Below are 21,001 nucleotides of genomic sequence, written 5' to 3' on the forward strand. Positions count from 1 at the left end.
TAATCTGGTCGGGTTGTTAGAGGGAAGTTGGGTGATTGGAGGGGTAGTTGGGGGTGCGTGAGGTAGCCAGGTCTGGTTGGGCATATAGTCGGGTGGTCGGGGGATAGTTGCGTGGTCGGGTAGTTGGGTTGGGTCATGGGGGTAGTTGAGTCGGGTGGACGGGGGTTAGTTGACTCGAGGGGGTAGTCAGGTTGGGCCAGGGAGTAAAAACAGAAAATGCTGGGAAAACTCAGCAGGTCTGGCAGCATCTATGGAGAGAGAAACAGCTTTAATGTTTTGAATCTGTATGACTCTTCTTCAGAGCTGGGTTGTGGAGTAATTGGGGTCGGGTTGGGGTGTAGTTGTTGGGATGACTGTGGTTCAGTTGTATGGTTATGCAGATGTTAGACTACGTTTTAATCATCTAACATTTCTTGGGTAATTACCCAGTTAAGTTCCACAGATCTGTCCCAAGTCTCCGACTCTAACTCAGAGTCAGAGATATTCATGGAGGGTTCATGGAGCAGGGGAATTGCCCATCGGAAGCTGAAACTTCCTGGGCAATTCCCATGTAGGTCCACATGCCAACGCTTCCACCAGGTGCCAAAGTGCCTCTTCACTACACTGGAGTGCTGCTTTGGGCTGCATTAGAGTGCTTAAATTGGAGTTTAGTGAGTGAGAGAGCTTTAGGGGTTAATTTAATTTAAGGGTTAATTTCTTTCTAAAGTCTACTGTTTTCTTTATTTTAGCAATTAACTAAAAGTTGCTCTTTGAGTTGTGAGAAGTTGAGTTGTAACTCTTTCAGAGTTAAAACAATAAACTAAATTAACACAATAAGGGATAAATCAAGCACAGCCCCTAAGTCAGGTCAGCTATAAAATCAAGGAAAAACTTTAAAGGAACCTTATAAACATTAAACCAAAATGTGATTAAAGGGGTCAACAAAACACCCCAGTCCCCGCGGTGCCCACCGGGCACGGAAGGCCTCGATGGTGCCGGCAGACACCGCGTGCTCCCTTTCCAGGGACACCCGGCCGCGAACGTAGCCGCAGAAGAGGGACAAACAATCGGGCGGGACTCCCCCCTCGATCGCCCGCTGCCTGGACCTGTTGATGGCCAACTTGGCCAGGCCCAGGAGCAGGTTCACGAGGAGGTCCTCCTCCTTCCCGACCCCCTTCCGCACCGGGTGTCCGTAGATCAGGAGCGTGGGACTGAAGTGCAAACAAAACAGTAACAAAAGGTTTTTTAAATAACTAAAAAGGGAGTGCAGCCTATCACACCCTATATAAACGTGGTCCACGGACTCCACAAGACCGCAGAAAGAGCAGGTGTCCCGGGAATCCGTGAACCTACACATTCTACGATTATATGGGACTGCTGCGTGCAACACCCTCCAACCCAGGTCCCTGATAGAAAGCGGGAGGACGCCTCCGTAGAGGGCCTCCCATTGGGGGCCCCCGCCGCCGGACGGCAACAAGGCAGGCCAGGGCGTGTCCGGGCGGCGGACGAGGGCGAGAAAATGGAAGGTGTGCAGCAGCAGTCCATGCAGAAAACTCCTCCGCGCCGTGCCAAATGGCATGGAGGGCATGTCCCCGAGGCAGCTCATATTATTGCGAGGCACCGGCACCCGAGGGAGGGTTCGGGGCTTGGGGCCATCTTCAGTGCTGTTTTTTTCTGCACTGGAGTGATTCTTTGGTCTGCATTAGAGTGCTTAAGTTGGAGTTTGGTGAGTGAGGGAGTTCAGTAAAGAGGGGAGGTGATTGTTTCATTTTCTACCTTTCCTCAGTCTCCAGTAGCTGACTTTTACTTTGCTGCAGGGGAAGCCCATTAAGCAGCAGGAGTTTGGAGAGAGAGAGCTGTGAGTTTACAGATAAAATCAAAAAGTGACATCTCAGGAGTCCTGTATGTTGATTGGTTAGTAAGTATAGGCCTAATTATAGGACTGGATGCTGGTGGATGGTGATTAAGAAGTCTTTTTTTTAATCTTTTCGCAAAAATCCAATTTTGTTTGTAGTTAGCATTTAACTGAGATCTACAGTTTAAATTTTAAAGTTCCTAGCCTTAAGGAGAGTTTTAACAAGGTCTCCACTGGATGAGCAGTTGGGCTTGGTTAATTAAAGAAGCAGCTGAAACTGGTTCCTCTGTAATTGGGTCAGCTACCCTTTGTCTTAGGAGCATATAAAGCCACAAACTTAGTGTGACTTCACACTTGAGTGTGATTTAGACTAGAGAACTGGGAGTTGGATGATTAAGGGAGTTAGGGGAGGAAGTGAAAGAGGTGTTCCTTGCTTTAGACAATTGCTAACACAAGAGGAATGGCAGCCCTAAAGAACGAGGGAAACCGGGCCCAAGACCAGAGTGAGATGGGGAGCCAGCGCAAGAGGAGCAGCAGTGTTGGTAAGTAGGACCTGGTGAGTATTTCTACTGTCCTTAATATTCCTTAAAATAAAGGGAGTAATTTAAGGGTAAGTAATGACAGAGCAGCTCAGACACGTTGAATGCTCATGCTGTGCGATGTGGGAAGTCAGGGACACTTCCAGTATCCATGGCAACCATGTGTGCAGGATGTGTCTCCAGCTGTAACTACTCGAAATCTGCGTTTCAGAACTGGAGCTGTGGTTGGAGTCACTGTGGAGCATCTGCAAGGCTGAGATCTTTGTGGAAGCACGTACAGTGAGGTGGTTACACCACAGGTAAAGAGTGCACAGGCAGAAAGGGAATAGGTGACCACCAGACAGAGTAAAAGTACTAGGCAGGTAGTGCAGGAGTCCCCTGGGTCCATCTCCCTCTCTAACAGATTTTCCATTTTGGATACTGCTGGGGTATATGGTTTTTCAGTGGAATGCAGCAAGAGCCAAGTTTGTGACATCATGAGTGCCTCAACTGCACAGTAGGGAAGAAAAGAGTGGGACAGCAATAGTGATAGGGGATTCTATCATAAGGGGAACAGAGATGTTTCTGTGGCTGCAGACATGACACTAGGATGGTATGTTGCCTCCTTGGTGCCAGGGTCAGGGATGTCACTGAGTGGCTGCAGGACATTCTGAAGGGAAAGGGTGAACAGCCAGAAATCGTGGTCCATATTGATGCCAATGACATAGGTAAAAAGAGGGATGAGGCCCTGGAAGCAGAATATGGGGAGCTAGGAAATAAATTAAAAAGCGGGACCTCAAAGGTGGTAATCTCAGGATTACTCCCAGTGCCACGTGCTAGTGAGATCAGGAATAGGAGAATAGGCCAGATGAATGCGTGGCTGGAAAGATGATGTAGAAAGGAGGGATTTAAATTCCTGAGGCATTGAGACTGATTCTGGAGAAGATGGGACCTGTGCAAGCTGGATGGGTTGCACCCCAGCAGGACTGGAACAAATATTCTATCGAGGTTATTTGCTAGTACAGTGGGGAAGGGTTTAAGCTAGAGTGGCAGGGGGATGGGAAACTGAGTGGAAAGACATAAGAGAGGGAAACAAAGACAGAAATAAAAGACAAAAGTAGAAAGCAAAAGTGGAAAGCTGAGGAAACAAGGGCAAAAAGGGCCATAGTACAAAAAAAATGTGTAAAAATGTTTAAAAGACACATCTAAAGGCACTGTATCTGAATGCATGGAGCATTCACAATAAACTAGATGAATTAACAGTGCAAATAATTACGGAGACATGGCTGCAGGATGACCAAGTCTGGGAACTGAATATCCAAGGCTATTTGATTTTTAGAAAGGATAGGCAAAAAAGAAAAGGAGGTGGGGTGGCATTGTTAGTTAAGGGTGAAATCAATGCAATAGAGAGAAAGGATATTGGCTCAGAAAATCTATATTTAGAATCAGTTTGGTTAGAGCTAAGAGGCAACAAAGGGTTGAAAACATTAGTGGGAGTTGTCTATAGCTCCCAAAACAATAGTGGTAAGGTAGGGGACAGCATTAAACAGGAAATTAGAGATGCATGTAACATAGGATGGAATCATACAGTAATCATGGGTGACTTTAATCTATATATAGATTTGGCAAACTAAATTGGCAATTGTAGCAGATGAATTCCTGGGGTGTGTATGAGATGTTTTTTCAGACCAGTAAGTTGAGGAGCCAACTTGGGAACAGGCTATCCTAGATTTGGTATTGTGCAATGAGAAGGGGTTAATTAATAATCTTGTTATGTGGGGTCCTTGAGGGAACAGTGACACAACATGACATAATTCTTCATTCGGGTGGGAAGTGACGTGGTCCAATCCAAAACCTGGGTCCTAAATCTAAATAAAGGAAACTATGGAGGTATGAAGGGTGAGTTGGCTACGATAGATTGGGGAACTTCATTAAAAGGCATGATGGTGGATAGACAATGGCTAATATTTAAGGAACAAATGCATGCATTGAATCAAATGTTATTGCAGAAAATAAAAGCTCATGATGTAGGGGGTAATATATTGGCATGGACAGAAAATTGGCTAGCTAACAATACAGAGGGTAGCCATAAATCAGTCTTTTTCTGGTTGGCGGCATGTAACAAGTGGTGGGGACTCCACTTTTTACATTTTTATATAAATGACTCAGATGAAGGGACAGGTGGTACAGCTGCTAAATTTGCTGATGACACAAAGATAGGTAGGAAAGTAAGTTTTGAAGAGGACGTAAGGAGGCTGCAAAGCAACATGGATTGGTTAAGTGAGTGGGCAAAGATCTGCAAGTGGTGTATAATGTGAGCAAATGTGAAATTGTCCATTTTGGCAGGAAGAATAAAAAAGAAGCATATTATCTAAATGGTGAGAGATTGCAGAGCTCTGAGATTCAGAGAGATCTGGGTGTCCTAGTGCATGAATTACAAAAGGCTAGTATGCAGATACAGCAAGTAATTAGGAAAGCTAATAGAATGTTATAATTTATTGTGAGGGGAATTGAATACAAAAGTAGGGAGGTTATGCTTCAGTTGTACAGGGCACTGGTGAGACCACATGGAGTACTGTGTACAGTATTGGTCTCCTTATTTAAGGAAAAATGTAAATGCGATTGAAGCAGTTCAGAGAAGGTTTGCTAGGCTAATACCAGGAATGGGCAGGTTGTCTTTTGAGGAAAGCTTGGACAGGTTAGGCTTGTATCCATTAGAGTTTGGAAGAGTAAAAGTTGACTTGATTGAAACCTTTAAGATCCTGAGGGGTCTTGACAGAATTAATGTGGAGAGGATGTTTCCTCTTGTGGGAGAATCTAGAACAAGGGTTCAAGGTTTAAAAATAAGGAATTGCTCATTTAAGACACAGACGAGGAGAATCTTTCTCTAAGGGTCGTGAGTCTTTGGAACTCTCCTCCTCAAAAAGCAGTGGAAGCAGGGCCTTTGAATATTTTCAAAGCAGAACTAGTTAGATTGTTGATTAACAAGGGGATGAAAGGTTATTCGGGTAGGCGGGATGTTACAATCTGATCAGCCAAGATCTTATTGAATGGCAGAGCAGGCTTGAAGGACCGAGTGGTCTACTCCTGCTCCTAGTTTGTAACAGTTAAACATTACTTCCTGGCGCAAAAACACAACAAGAAAAGCAGCCCAACCATAGCTAACAAAAAAAAATTAAGGATAGTATTAGATCCAAAGAGGAGTTATATAAAGTTATTAGAAAAAGTAGCAAGCCTGAGGATTGGGAGCAGTTTAGGATTCAGCAAAGGAGGACCAAGAGATTGAGTAAGAGGGGAAAAATAGAGTGAGAGTAAACTTGCAAGGAATATAAAAGAGGACCGTAAAAGCTTCTGTAAGTATGTAAAAAGAAATAGATACTCAAGACAAATGTAGGTGCCTTACAGTCAGAAATGGGAGAATTTATAATGGAGAACAAGGAAATGGCAGAGCAATTAAACAACTACTTTAGTTCTGTCTTCACAGAGGAAGACACAAATAACTGCCCAGAAATGTTGGGGAACTAAGGGTCTAGTGAGAAGGAGGAATTGAAGGAAATTAGTATTACTAACACAATAGTGCTGGAGAAATTAATGGGACTGAAAGCCCTAGTGCCTGATGATCTAAACCCCAGGGTACTAAAGGAGGTGTTCATGGAAATGGCGGATGCATTGGTTATCATCTTCCAGAATCTGCAGAATTTTGGAACAGTCCCGGCAGATTGGAGTGTGGCACATGTAACCCCACTATTTAAAAAAGGAGGGAGGGAGAAGACGGTGAATTACAGACCGCTTAGCCTAACCTCAGTAGGGAAAATGCTAGTTAAAAAAAATAGCGTTGGAGAAATTAATGGGACTAAAAGCCGATAGGGTACTAAAGGAGCTGAACATGGAAATCGTGGATGCGTTGGTTGTCATCTTCCAAAATTCTATAGATTCTGGAACAGTCCTGGCAGACTGGAGGGTGGCAAATATAACCCCACGATTTTAAAAAAGGAGGGAAGGAGAAAACACGGAATTGCAGACTGGTTAGCCTAACATCAGTAGTAGGGAAAATGCCAGAGTCCATCATAAAGCATGAGATAACGATACTTAGAAAATATCAATGGGACTAGACAAAGCCAACATGGATTTATGAAAGGAAAATCATGTTTGGTAAACCTACTGGAGTTTTTTGAGGACATAGCTAGCAGAATAGACAAGAGGGAGCCAGTGCATGTGGTGTATTTGGATTTTCAGAAAGCTTTTGATAAAGTTTGTTCAGAGGTTAGTGTGCAAAATTAGAGCACATGGGATTGGGGGTAATATATTGGCATGGATTGAGAATTGGTTAACAGACAGGAAATAGAGAGTAGGAATAAATGGGTCTCTTTCAGCCCAGGATTTACCAGGCAACATCCTGGTAAATCTCCTCTGCACCCTCTCTAGTACAATCACATCCTTCCTATAATGTGGATTCCAGAACTGCACGCAATACTCTAGCTGTGGCCTAACCAGCGTTTTGTACAGTTCCAGCATAACTTCCCTGCTCTTATATTCTATGCCATGGCTAATAAAGGCAAGAATCCCATATGCCGCCTTAACCACCTTATCTACCTGTCCCGCTACCTTAAGGAACCAGTGGACATGCACACCAAGGTCCCGCTGATCCTCGGTACTTCCCAGGGTCCTACAGTACATCGTGTATTCCCGTGCCATGTTTGTCCTGCCCAACTGCATCACCTCACACTTATCTGGATTAAATTCCATTTGCCACTGATCAGCCCATCTGACCAGCCCGTCTATATCCTCCTGTAATCTAAGGCTATCCTCCTCACTATTTACCGCCCCACCAATTTTTGTGTCATTCGCAAACTTACTGATCAACCCTCCTACATTCAAGGCTTAATCGTTTATTGATACCACAAATAGCAAGGGACCCAACCCCAATCCCTGTGGAACCCCACTGGACATAGGCATCCAGTCACAAAAACACCCCTCGATCATCACCCTCTGCATCCTGCCACTCAGCCAATTCTAGATCCAATTTGCCAAATTGTCTCGGATCCCATGGGCTCTTACCTTCATTATAAGGTAATGCGGGACCTTATCAAAAGCCTTGCTGAAGTCCAAGTTGACTATGTCAAATGCATTGCCCTCACCTACACACCAGGTCACCTCTTTGAAAAATTCAATCAAATTGGTCAGACATGACCTGCCCTTAACAAAACCATGCTGGCTGTCCTTGATTAATCCCTGCCTCTCCAAGTGTAGTCAGCCAAAGTGGAGAATGTGGGCATTGATCTCACTACCTCTTGCATGCAAAGCGAGCACTCTACCATTTGATCTAACTCCCCCAGACTGTTTTGCCAAGCATTATTATTTCATGTATAAACAGTGAGTGTCTTGGGCTACAGGAAGATACAGACGGGATGGTCAAATGGGCAGATAAGTGGCAGATGGAATTTAACCCTGAAAAGTGTGGGGTGATACACTTTGGAAGGAGTAATTTGACAAGGAAATATTCAATGAACGGCATGGCACTAGGAAGTTCTGAGGAACAAAGGGACTTTGGCATGTGCATCCATAGATCTCTGAAGGCGGAGGGGCATGTTAGTGGGGTGGTGAAAAAGGTATATGGGACACTTGCCTTTATCAATCGAGGTATAGATTACAAAAGTAGGGAGGTCATGTTGGAGTTGTATCGAACCTTGGTGAGGCCACAGCTGGCATACTGTGTGCAGTCCTGGTCACCACATTATAGGAAGGATGTGATTGCACTGGAGGGGGTGCAGAGGAGATTCACCAGGATGTTGCCTGGGATGAAACATTTAAGTTATGAAGAAAGGTTGGATAGACTTGGGTTGTTTTCGTTGGAGCAGAGAAGACTGAGGGGCGATCTGATCGAGATGTACAAGATTGAGGGGCATGGACAGGGTGGATAGAGAGCAGCTGTTCCCCTTAGTTGAAGGGTCAGTCACGACGGGACATAAGTTCAAGGTGAGGGGCAGGAGGTTTAGGGGGCATGTGAGGAAAAACATTTTTACCCAGAGGGTGGTGACGGTGTGGAATGCGCTGCCTGGGAGGGTGGTGGAGGCAGGTTGCCTCACATCCTTTAAAAAGTACCTGAATGAGCACTTGGCACGTCATAACATTCAAGGCTATGGGCCAAGTGCTGGTAAATGGGATTAGGTAGGTAGGTCAGGTGTTTCTCACGTGTCGGTGCAGACTTGATGGGCCGAAGGGCCTCTTCTGCGCTGTGTGATTCTGTGATAATTAAATTTACAATATAAGGAATTAAGCTGAGAATGTAAGATATCATACATACCACCCAGCACTCTGAATTTTAGATCTTCCTTGAGTGCAGAGTTACACAAAGTGCACGTGAAGTCATTTCGCACGGTAGCTGATTCTGTAGCACCTACAGTATGCACCCGAATGTACTGAAAGCCTAGTACATGTAATGAGATTATACATTTTTAATAAATAATGTTTAAATCTCTTGAGGGAAAATACAGCTAATTAACTATACTTGAAGACAAGGTCATAGAGTGTGGACCCAAAATTTCCCAACTGATACATTCTGACTTCAGTGGGACTCTCACATACAACCAAATGCCAGCTTTTCTCAATGGCAGAACTTGCATAAGAATCAGAAGTTCCTGACCAACATTTATCCATGAACCAATACCACTGAAATAGAATAATCCGTCATTTATCAAATTTTCTACGTAGCACATTGCTGTACTCAAACAACACTGATACTTTAAAAATAAAGTAATTGGACTATCCTGCCAATGTGATAGGCACTATATAATAAGTTATATTTATGTAGCACCTTTAACATCATGAAACATCCAAAGGTGCTTTACAGGAGTATTATACAAAACAGAGATTGATTCACATAAGGAGATTTCAGGTTAGATGACCAAAAACTTGGTCAAAGTGTTAGGTTTTAAGAAATGTCTTAAAGAAGGAAAGCAAGATAGAAAAGAAGAAAGGTGCAGTCTGAAGTAACTGAGGCCATGGCCACCAATGGTAGAGCAATTATAATTGGGAATGCACAAAAGGCCACTGAGAGAAGTGCAGATGACTCAGAGGATTCTGGGGTTGGAGAAGATTAGAGATAGGGGGAAAATGCCATGGAGGGGTTTGGAAACAATGATGGGAATTTTAAAATCAAGGCATTGCTTGGTTGTGAGACAATGTGGGTCAGCAAGCACAGAGAAGATAATAGAAAGGGATTTGCTGCAAGTTAAGGCACAGGCAGCAGAGTTTTGAATAACCTACAGTTTATGGAAGGTAGATTGTGGGAGACCAGCCAGGAGTGCATTGGAAAAGTCAAGTCTAAAAGTAATAAAGGCATGGATGAGGGTTTCAGCAGCAAATGAGCTTAGTCAGGGGATAAATTGAGCGATGTTATGGAGATGCAAATAGGCAGTCTTAGAGATGGCAAAAAATGAGGTTGGAAACTCATCTCGGAATCAAACGTGACAACAAGGCTGCAAACAGATTGGTTAATTTCAGATAGTTGCCAGGTAGAGGGATGGAGTCAGTAGCTAGGGAACAAAGTTTGGAGTGGGGACCATAAGCAATGGTTTTAGTCTTCCCAATATTAAAGTTGGAGGAAACTTCTGCTCATCCACTACTGTATATTGGATAAGCAATCTAATAATTTAGCAGCAAGGAGGAGTCGAGAGGTGGTGGTGGGGTAGAGCTGGGTGTCATCAGTGTACCCGTGAAAACTTACCATGTCTTCAGTTGATGTCGCCAGGGGACAGCATGTAAATGAAAGATAGGAGGGAATCAAGGAGAGATCCTTGGGGGACAACAGGGGTAACAGGGGCAGGAAGAGGAGCCATTGTAAGTGATTTTCTGGCAACAATTAGATAGGTAAGAGTGGAACCAGGTAAGTGCAGTCCCAACCAGCTGGATGACAGTGAAGAAGCCTTGGAGGAGGATGGTGTGGTCAACCATTTCAAAGACTGCAGACAAGTTGAAAAGGATGAGGAAGGAAAGTTTGCCTTTGTCATATTCATATAGGATATCATTTGAGACTTAAGAGCCGTTTTGGCCTCATGGCAAGGGAGGGATTCAAACATGATTTTCCGGGAATTATGCAAATAGATTTGGGAGGCGACAGCATGTTCAAGGACTTTGAAAAGGAAAAGAAAGATGGAATTGTTGCTTGCAAGGAAGTTCTTTACTTTTTAGAGACTGACTAAAGAATGTTAAGAGCAAAGGGTTGGCAATGGTAATAGGCAATTGAGCTGCTCTCTTGCAGTTTTCAGAAACTTATTGTGGAAGGAAAATAAAACTTAAAATTGAGGAAGGTTAGGAATACTTACAAAAAGAATAAAACCCTTTGGAAAAATAACTTTTTTACTTGTTTACAATACAGTTATCAATTATTAATTGTAAATATTTAGTTGCATTTCCAGATTCACATTTCAAAACAACAAATGTAGTAAATGGTATGAAATTGTATTAATAACACATTCAAAACATGAGCTTGCATTAAAATAAGGTTTTTTTTTTACCTGTTGAAAAAGGGCAGCTTGATTCAGAACAAAGGAATCTTGCAGCTTGAGTGTATTTTGTTACGGTCGTCATTGCAATCACCACCCCTTCTATCATATAGTACCTCAGCAGCTGGTACCCACGGGGGAACTGGCAAAGGCTAAGTGAGTAATTCGGTAGTGGAGGCAAGTGTGTCAGCTTTAGCACAACATTAACCTTGAAAATACAAAATGAAGTTATCAGTGGAAGGTTTACTTTTAAGAATTTGACTTAATTACTGACAGTAGATTTCAGTTAGTATCAGCATGATTTAGTTAGTAATACTCTTGTCTCTTAGCCAGAAGGTTGTGCATTCAGGAATTTAAGTATATAATGTGCGTGACACTTCAGTACAGTACTGATGAAATGTTGCATTGTTGGAGGTGCCATCCTTCAGTTGGGATCTTAAACTGGACACAGTCTGCTTCCTTCTGTGGTTCACAAGGATGTTGCAGATCCCATGTCACTATTTGAGAAGAGTGAGGAATTCTCCTGCTGTCTTGAACAACATTCATCCCTCAACCTACCTCATCAATATAGATTAGTGAGCCATTTGTCCAATTACTGTTTGTGGGATTATGCTGTGTGTAAATGGGCAGTAGCTTGCCTAAATAACAACATTCCTGCATTCAAAGTTATTCATTTTGTGTGAAGAGCTTTGGTACACTTCTAAGATGTGTGATAATTATATAAAAATGTGAAACAGAGAATGACAATTAACTCTGAAGATCATCTAACTTGAACAGAGACTTAAACCATTGCGAAAAGTGGATAAACTAAATGGCTTTCTCTTCTCACGAAGTTGTACTGTCAATATTCATATTCTTAATGAGTTAATATAGTATATAATTCTATTGCAGTACCAAGATTAATATTTGGTAGCATTGTAAACCAGCATGAACCAAATCTGCAGTGATCATAACTGCAGACAGCTCTTTCAGTTTTACTTATACTTTCCTGAGATTTTTTGTTAAAGAAAAACAATTAAATCTAGGACCAAAGAAAATGTCATATTTTCCAGGTGAAAAACGTGGAGAAAATTCAATGGTGTACAAAGTCTTTGCACATTTAAGAGTGTAGTGATACTGCCACATGTGCATCACTGCAAAGAAGTTTCCAGTGTGGTGCCAAACCTATTAAATGCTCAAGCAGTCCCATGCTTTGTGAAGCTGCTTTACATGTTTTGAAAGTGTAGGCACTCTAGCTTTCCTCCAAGCATGCATGCCCAGAAGAAAGGAACAGAAACATAAGTTGAACATTTAATGCTGATTTGCTGCATAAATAAACAATAGAACAAATCAATTAGGTAGAAAAAATTCCAATTAAACTTAAAATAGAGCAAAGAAAGAATGGGAGGGTAGGAATAATAGGAAAGGAATATAAATGGAAAAAAAGAATCAAAGGACAAGTGCAATTGAAGAATTTAGATTTTTATTCTTTTCATTCTGTTTAAAATTGTGTTTTAACCACTTACTTTTGTCATAAATGATAATTAAATTAGTTAACATATCCCTAATACCTACATAGATTTATTATATTACTGTTTGTTAAAAAGTCAGTTTTCTGAGCTGAAGACTTATTTATTTCATTGAATTGTTCAGCATCAAAAGGAACTACAATTATGAAATGTAGGACTTTATAGAATATGAATTGATAAGTAAGTGAGGTAAAGGCTCAGAAAATATATTATCTGTATCCCATTAGAGAAGACCTATGATACAAATAGCTCATTACACTAGATTAAGTTTAATCTAATTTAAATAGACCTATTTACCTGGTTTTCTGTTTCTAATTGTTGAATTAGTGACAATGTCTTGATAGATGTAAAGCAAACCTGAAAGTCACATGTGTTCAAAATGAGAGACTTGCAAACATGTGAATCATAAATCTCACAATAGGAATTGAAGAAACTGGATTTAAAAATGTAAATATCACAGTATGAGTGTCATTTGCATCATTCAGGATTTTTCTTTTTTACTCACAGACTGAAACAAACATGCAGCTTTTATTGGATGATGAAGAACACAGTTACCAAGTCTTGCATCCAACTCCATCAGGTCAGCTGGATTCACGCAAATAATGAAGCGATAAACAGCAAGACACTGTTTGGAATCTGTAAAATTAATAAATTTTAGACCAAGTATTTATAAACACTGACTCTTCAAGAATGCTGAAATAAATGTACAGGAAAGGTAAATGCATTATGCTAATATATAAAATTAATAATTTAAAGTGGAATAATTGACTTTTTTAATCTTTCATGGAATATGAGCATCGCTGGCAAGGGCAGCATTTGTTGCCCATCCCTAACTGCCTTTGAGAAGGTGGTTGTTTCTTTTCCATCTCTTTCCATCAGAATTTTAATCATTAACATTTGCAGTTGTATGAACTTAAACATAAATACACACATTACAGCCCTAGAAATCTAAACAAAATGGACTACATCTGATCAGCATGGACACAGCCATAAATCACTGATGGATATGTTTTGCAAGGTAGTCCATGTCAGAAGTCATTAGTTCATTTACAAATTTGGGGTCTGCACCAGATATTCTCATGTTCAGCGTCATCAGTCTCTCGCATAAATAGATCCCACCTCCTTTTATATTAAGCAGTTATCTTTACTTCCCAATCTCTGGTTATACTATCTGGCTGCATCGCAGACACATGCCCCTTGCTATCTCTGAAGAGACGCTAATGGCCCCTGTGGACTGCAGAGACCAAATTTAAAGGGAAATATGCAAAGGCCACCTGCATTTCAGAACCCAGGCTGGCCAACTGGAGTTTACTAGTCTGCTCGGACAAAATGCCCTGCAACCTTCCCTTCAAATTCTTAATGGTTGGAACCTTATCAATCTTAGGGACCCAGACAAAGAGATATACACACTTTGTCAAAGCCAAAGTGGAAAGGTGGGAATCACGTGACATGACCCCTGTAGCTGGAAGAATACTGTCTTGCTGTCCTGCAAGACAGCCTACCATCTTCCAATTACCAAACAGCAGCTCAGAAAAGGGACTCTGTCCAGGTTTAAATGCCTGGCCCCATTTACATTGTTTCTACTGGAACTTCTGAACTCTGTACCATTGCCTACAAGACAATTCGTAGCTGCGTACCTATCTTATCGTGGAAGTCATCTCTACTGGAAAAGTAAATTATCTGGCATCAGTTTTCAACCTGCCCAACTCTGTGAAGGAATATACCCTGGGAGTTTGATTCTGGACTCACATGAAACAATAATTCTTTACTCTGTGGCCTTTGCCCTGTAAATCTTTCTTTCTCTATCCCTCTTTACTATATGAATGCACAGGGGCTATGTAGCGAACCCCCCCACCCCACCATGTTTTGTGTGTGCAAATGAATTAACTCTTTGAATTTATCCTGTCACAAGTTTGATGTGGGGTCAATAATAGAAATTGGATCACCGAGGGCTTGTGAAATATGCCACCGCTTATAAAGGGGGAATCTCAAAATCAAAATACCTTTCTGTTTACGGACAGGTGGTGAGTGGAGAAATTGGAGCTGTTTAAATTAAACCCTCTCCTGTCCATAACACATTGCATAATGTTCCTCATAACAGTGAATGACAAAATGTCATACCATCTCTGTTAGCAGGCTAACCAGACTGCTCTGACAAAAAATTTCCCTGAAACTACTCAGCACTTAACAAGCAATGAGCTCTCACTCCTTATGCCCAACTTTCTTATCACTGTGCTCTTTCTCAGTCAAACAGGTAACAAAAAGCTCGATCTTTGACATCCCCCTGTGCTCCATATTCTGGGATTGAATTGTCAATCAAATCTGCTACTTTGTCCTAGGTCTGGGTTCTTGGTGGCTAACTCCTCCTGAGCTTACATGAATGAAACAAGGCAGTCTTTCACTCTGAAATAATGATGTATAAGAGAATAACTTATGAATGAATGCATATTGGGATGCATTCAATTAACCACCAATGCCTCAAGCTGATGTGAAATTTGGAATGCACCTTCTGTTCAGGCACCTTGGCTGAATGTAACCTGCATTCCTACAAGATATATATTGGGTGGAATTTTTCCTATGGCAGGTGGGCTGTTCGGGAGCGGGCGCGGAGCCGATCGGCTCCATGCTGCCATTTTATGCAGGCGGGACAATTAAGGCCCGCCCAGCATGAATCACTGTTCCCAAGGACAGCGGGAAGGGGAGGGCGGCGGCGGGAGTCCAATGACCGCCGGGTCCAATGGCGACCCAACGGCCTGTTTAAAAATGGCGCAGGCAGTCTTCCAAAGGCTGCCACCAATGTCACACAGGAGGAGTCTGAGAGCGCTCTCTGAGAGCAGACCAGGCAGGAGGGCAGGTCGGCGGGGCAGTGTGCCCTGAGATTTTCGGATGAGTGCCTCACTGCCCTCCTTGAGGAGGTGGCAGCACACCACGGCATCATACTGCCAAGGGACGGTAGGAGGAGGCCCCCCCACATGACGAAATGTGCCTGGGAAGAGGTGGCAGAAAGGGTCAGCTCCCACGGTGTGGTGAGACGTACCTGGGTGCAGTGCCGCAAGCGGTTCAATGACCTCTTGCCATCGGGAAGGATGAGTACCATGTTGGCATAGGTCACTTAACACAGCAGTTAGGTTGGCCCCCCCTGGCCCCCACCCCCCAACTCAGAATTTTGTTATTGCATTCATTCATTCATGGCATGTGGCCTTCGCTGGGTGGGCCAGCATTTATTGCCCCTGCCTAGTTGCCTCTGAGAGGGTGGTGGTGAGCTGCCTTCTGTATCCGCTGCATGTGGTGCAGGTACACCCACAGTGCTGTTGTGGGAGCGAGCTCCAGGATCTGGACCTAGGCGCAGTGGTGGAGTGCTGAAACATTTCAAAGTCAGGATGCTGACTGACTTGGAGGGGAACTTCCAGGTGGCGGGGTAGCCATCCATCTGCTGCCCTTGTCCTTCTAGATGATAGTGCTTGTTGGTTTGGAAGGTCTTACAATGTGAATGGCAAATGTGATGGAGACAGCATCTGGGCAAGGGGGTCAGCCCTGGCTGCTTGGAGTGAGTGTACGGCGACTCCAGGGTCATGAATCAGATGAGCCCTGCAATGTTTCACTCAAGTGGGAGTGGGAAGGCTTTGATGGCAACGCAGACTAATCAATGCTTCTCTCTCCTTTCAGTAGAAGACCGCACATAATAATGCCAAACAGGTGGAGGGCAGACCCACCTACTCATACTGACCAGATATCAGCAGGAGGTTCTCGAGCTGGAGCGGCGTCATGTGCCCAGGTCTACCACCGCGATGAGGTTGGGGTGCCAGTGGGAGGTAAGAGTGCCATGCCCTGAGGTCACAATGTCTGTCATTGCAACCATTCCACTGTCGACTGTATATTGATTTCAGCATCCAACATGGGTTGCCCATTGATAATGGAAGGAGGAACGCATCCTGATCTGGGTGCCAGGCATTCACATTAACAATGTAACGACTTCAACTGATCAAATATCCTGTTCTTCTTTTCAGCCTCTCTGGAGCACACCCACACTCAGGAGGCAGAGGGACCGCCACTGACCCCTGAGGGCCCAGAAGATATAAAGGCACCAGCGTCACACCATCTCAGCCAGCAGGCACCAGCGCAGATACCAGCGCCGCATGGGGATAAGATCGTCGGCTAGTGTCCCGGTGTACAGTGATGAGGGCACTTCACACTCACTTGAGATGCAGGCAGAGGCAGAGAGTGCCCAGGACGTCGGCAGTTGGAGGACTGCCGGAGACCATGAACATGCTCAGCTGGTGGCTGATGATGTACTTCTAGAGTCGTCCTTGAGGTAGCAGATGCTGGAAGTCTAGCAGGGTATGTGGGAGGATCTGGCGGACATACATGAGGGAATGTGTGACACGGTCTCTGTGATGGAGGAGTCCATACGGAGTTTGAGCAATGCAATGACCCTCGTGGCCGAGCGCAATGCCTCCTCCATGGAGAGCGTGGCGACTCTCATGGAGAGGCTCCTCCAGGAGAACAATCAGGGCTTCCTGGGGATGCACTCGGACCTGCAAGCCCTCACAGCGGCATTGACCTCAGTGGTCTGTGTCTGTGTGCGAGATGGATTGGGCACCCAGTATCCCAGCTAGGTGCCCATCCATCAATGGTGAGCAGGGAGGTCCGAAGCGACCTTGCATTGGCGCACAAGTTGCCTGTCATCTCTGCGGGCTCCTCTGAGGGCGCTCCAGATGAGGGCAGCAGCTCCTCTGCCCCTCTGTCAGTGACCGTGGCATCTGATGAGGCTGCGGCAACTGGGGAGATGCCAGTCGTGCCACCGTCCGCTCTCTCCCAGTTGGGGCCAGCACATGCTCCACGGGCCAGAGAACGCCTGCTGAGGTCATTAAGGCCAACAGGACAGCAGAGTGAGCAGGCTGTCTCCAATGCCAGTGCTAGCGAAGGGGAAGCATCTAGACCTAGCACCCGCAAACGTAAACATAAATCTTCTTAGGCACACCATGGGCTTATCACTGGTGGTTTTCTTTTGCCCCCGTATCAGTTCCTTTTCATTAGGTGTGCTGCTCAACACCTTTTAATGCACTTTCATTTCTGTATTCTAGTATGCAAACATTAAATGTTTTAGTTCTCAACAAGCCTCTGGGTGCTTCATTACATCTGCAGGTGTAGGGGGACCCATGATGTTAGGAGTGATTTGTTTGTCATTGAGCTTTATTGACAAGTTACATAGTTAATGTTCCTAACCAGGCAAATGTTGATCTCAGGTATTGAGTATGGAGCCTGCAGCCTTGGCATGTGTTGGAGGTTCATCTGTGGTAGGCTAGCTCAAGGATCGTTGGATCAAAGCCTCGCGGGTGTCCCTGCCTCCCTGGAGGTTGCCCAGGTCAGCGTTTATCCCCTCAGCGTTCTCCTAAGCGTACTCGTCCTCAGACTTGCTACTGGGCTCATCGTTTGCAGTCAGAGCATCTGCGACTACATCTTCTTGCTCCACTGCATCCCCCCTTTCCAGCGCCAAATTGTGGAGACCGTAGCATGCAACCACTATCGGTGATACACGATCTGGGGGGTATTGCATTGTGCCCTGTGAACGGTCCAGGCATCAGAAGTACATCTTGAGAAGACCGATGGTTCTCTCTACCACGGCCCTTGTGAAGACTTTTGCTCCTATTGTACCGCTGCTCGGCCTCTGTTCTTTGATGATGGAGGGGTGTCATGAGCCACCTTTTGAGGGGATAACCCTTGTCACCCAGCAGCCTGGAAAGAGCCGGAGGCATAGAAGTTGGGGGCAGCCATGACCTTCAATGCCACTGGCATGAGGTGTCCAACCACACAATTGGAGCTGATCTCAGGGCCTATCATCTGACAGATGGAGGTCACTGTCTCCCTTAAGAGACAGAGCCTCCTTCGGCACTGCACCTCAGACATATTGAGGTAGCTGCATCGCCGCCTGTAAACCCTGGCAGCAGGATAGTGGCGTCTTCTGCAGCTCCTTCTGCCTTGCACTTCCTGTTGGCCCTGCGCCCCTTGTGCCTGCGCCTGTCTTCCCAAAGGTGGCTCCCCTGGAGGCTGCATATGGACTCCTGGCCTCCTCCCCCTTCTGGCTCACTCTTCCTCCTCAGAGGAGGTGCCTCCAGTGGAGAGCACAGTCCCCATTCCCAGGGTAAGGGAAGGCTGCCTGAAACCTGTAAGACCCCAATAATTATGTTTCCTTCAGAGTCCTGACCTGAAGCCTATTATTCCTGTCAAAGCAGCTCTGAAGAGATTTGAACTTCCCCCGTTCACACATGCAAGTAGCAGTAAGTTTCTAAAGTAAATGACTAACAACTCGCATTGACTGTTTATTGATAACACATGTACATATGTACAGGACACAGCCCAAGCTATGAGCTAACTCCATGCTTGCTTCTACAGAGGTCTCTGTCCAGTCCACAACTCTCTCTAGTCTCAGGTTATGTGTCTCTTTACAGCACACTGTGAGTGGTGCTGTTTCCCAAACCCACACTAACCCTTGCTATGCTAGATACCCTTACACAACACCTCCCCCAAGTCGTTACCTAATGTATTTACATTACAATCATGCTACCTCTTCTTCCCCCTCAAGTCTCTGACTTTATAAAATCAGATGTCTGGAGGCTTGACAATTCTTTCAGATCTCGTTCTGGTCACATTTGGAGAAGTGAAGGCTCTGTTGATTTGGGCAACCTTTGTTGATTTGGAGTTTGATTTGTAGTTTGTGTTTCTGGCATTTGGTTGTCTTCTTCTGATACGCTTTTTCCGCTCCTTGAGTTGAACTTCTCTTTGTCAACTCCCGATCTATTCTGCTCAGAGACTACTGGCTTGTCTCGTCCTTTCTGGAGAGAGTATTCTCTCTGTTTGTTCGTGGTATGAACATGGTTTTTCTTTTTCCGTGTGACACTGTGTTCTTCTGTGTGTCTCCATGCCTCACTGAGGTGTGCCCTGCCGAGTTGATGGTCACTTGCTCCAGCATCATGTTGCAGCTTTGCATATTGGCTGGAGGTTGCAGCGTCTGTGCCATGGTGTTTACAGGTAGTGTGACAGTAACCGTTGGAGCCTGGGGTTAGGGCTCATTCTTCTGTTGCTGGTCATTTTCCTGTGTGGTTCCATTTGAGGTACAGTGTCAATTGTCTGAAGGTTTGGCTGCTCTGACCAAAAAGGAGCTTCTGCAACCTGAAAAGAAAATGTACAAACTCACTGTGAAGAGTGAAGACAATGAAGGCAGAGTTGAAGTCCCAGTCAACAGTCTCTTTACTGGCGGGCCTCTTGGGGACTTGCAGCTCCATGTAGTTGATGACAGAGGTTGTCTTGACATCTTCTGCCATTTTTAGAATGTTAAGGGCAACACAGGCATCTCTGCTCAACAGGGAAAATGATTGGTTTCAGGTGAAGTACATGACTTTGAATATCTACTTGTTGCCATGCCTTATTGGTTCTAGGATCATGCCTATGACCAGAAGTCGGACTCCTCCAGGCCCATAGAGTGGTGTGTCTGTTGTGCGTAGCCAAAGGTCTCTCAGCCCTGGTTCCTTATCCAAGAGGACCATAACACTGGCTCCAGTGTCCAATTTGAAGTTGGTGAGGTCACCATTTACTGAGATGTCTGCAATCCAAAAACAGAATCCAGGATCCTTGACCTCACCCAAGAAGCACGGTTGGGTCTCTTCCTGGTGTGGTACCTCAATCTCATGGATTGTATTGGGATCCTCCACCCATCTAGGCATATTAGCTTTGCCTATCTTGCCAAAGTGTCCTGGGCAGTTGCAGTTGAAACACTGCACTGAGATTGCTGGACATTGTTCTTGCCTGTGAGGTAATTTGGCTCCAGAGCGTTTAACATGGTTTCCCACCCTCTTGTGGTTAGTTTGGGTATTGCCTTCCTTGGCTTGGAGTCTCTCTGCTCCTTTGTTGCTTTACTAGCTGGACAGTTGGGTTTGCTCTATACTATGGCTTGCTTTTGCCATGTAAAATGGATCGGTGCTGTTGGCGGATTTCAAACTGTCTGACTATTTGGATGGCCTTTTCTGAAGTCAGGTCTTGGTCTGTAGCATGTCTGAAAGGGCATTGTCAGCTACTCCGACAACAATTCTGTCCCTTATGAGTTCTGACTTAAGGTCACCATGGTCACAGTCTTCAGCCAATCTGTATAATTTGTTTATAAAAGAGTCAGCCGATACTCCAAGCTGTTGGACACGTTTGTTGAATTTCGCTCTCTCTAAAATTTTGTTGCTTCTTAGACTGAAATATGTATCGAATGATTTTAGAATTTCATCAAATTTATCTAAGGATTTGTTTATTCCTTGCCTCAAAGCAATAGCTATGGAACAATATCTATGGGCCATGGGACCTACTGAATATAGTAGTGCATTCACTTGTTCAGCTTTTGTCTTTTTATCCAATCCTAAGTGTATCTTAAGAATCTTTACGGCCAAAGTTCCCACTTTTGTATTTGGTCTGGCCCTTGGATCGGTCCAAATTGGTCAGGTGATGTTGATTTGTTGTCCATGGTTGCTTCAAAGTTCAGGTGAGTGCAGCTCTAAATGCTGTGCAGGTTTTAAAGATGGTGCAGCAATAATTGCTTTCTCAAAGAGTCTTCCTGCGCTTGTTGTGATTTGGCGGGCTTCCGCGGCAATGGTAGCC

At 44.5% G+C, this 21,001-nt stretch overlaps 1 protein-coding gene across 1 annotated transcript in view; it reads right to left on the minus strand.

The window, feature by feature from the left end:
* Positions 1–21,001, minus strand: part of mcmdc2 (minichromosome maintenance domain containing 2) — a 90,177-nt gene that overhangs the window by 52,499 nt on the left and 16,677 nt on the right. The window contains exons 2-5 of the mRNA XM_078540390.1: positions 12,870–13,000; positions 12,662–12,721; positions 10,869–11,064; positions 8,657–8,779 (exon numbers count right to left, since the gene is read on the minus strand). Of these exons, the coding sequence (XP_078396516.1) occupies positions 8,657–8,779; positions 10,869–11,064; positions 12,662–12,721; positions 12,870–13,000 (510 nt within the window). The remainder of the gene's footprint in view (positions 1–8,656; positions 8,780–10,868; positions 11,065–12,661; positions 12,722–12,869; positions 13,001–21,001) is intronic.

This window comes from Cetorhinus maximus, chromosome 4, assembly GCF_964194155.1.
Source record: "Cetorhinus maximus chromosome 4, sCetMax3.hap1.1, whole genome shotgun sequence".
Lineage (NCBI taxonomy): Eukaryota > Metazoa > Chordata > Chondrichthyes > Lamniformes > Cetorhinidae > Cetorhinus > Cetorhinus maximus.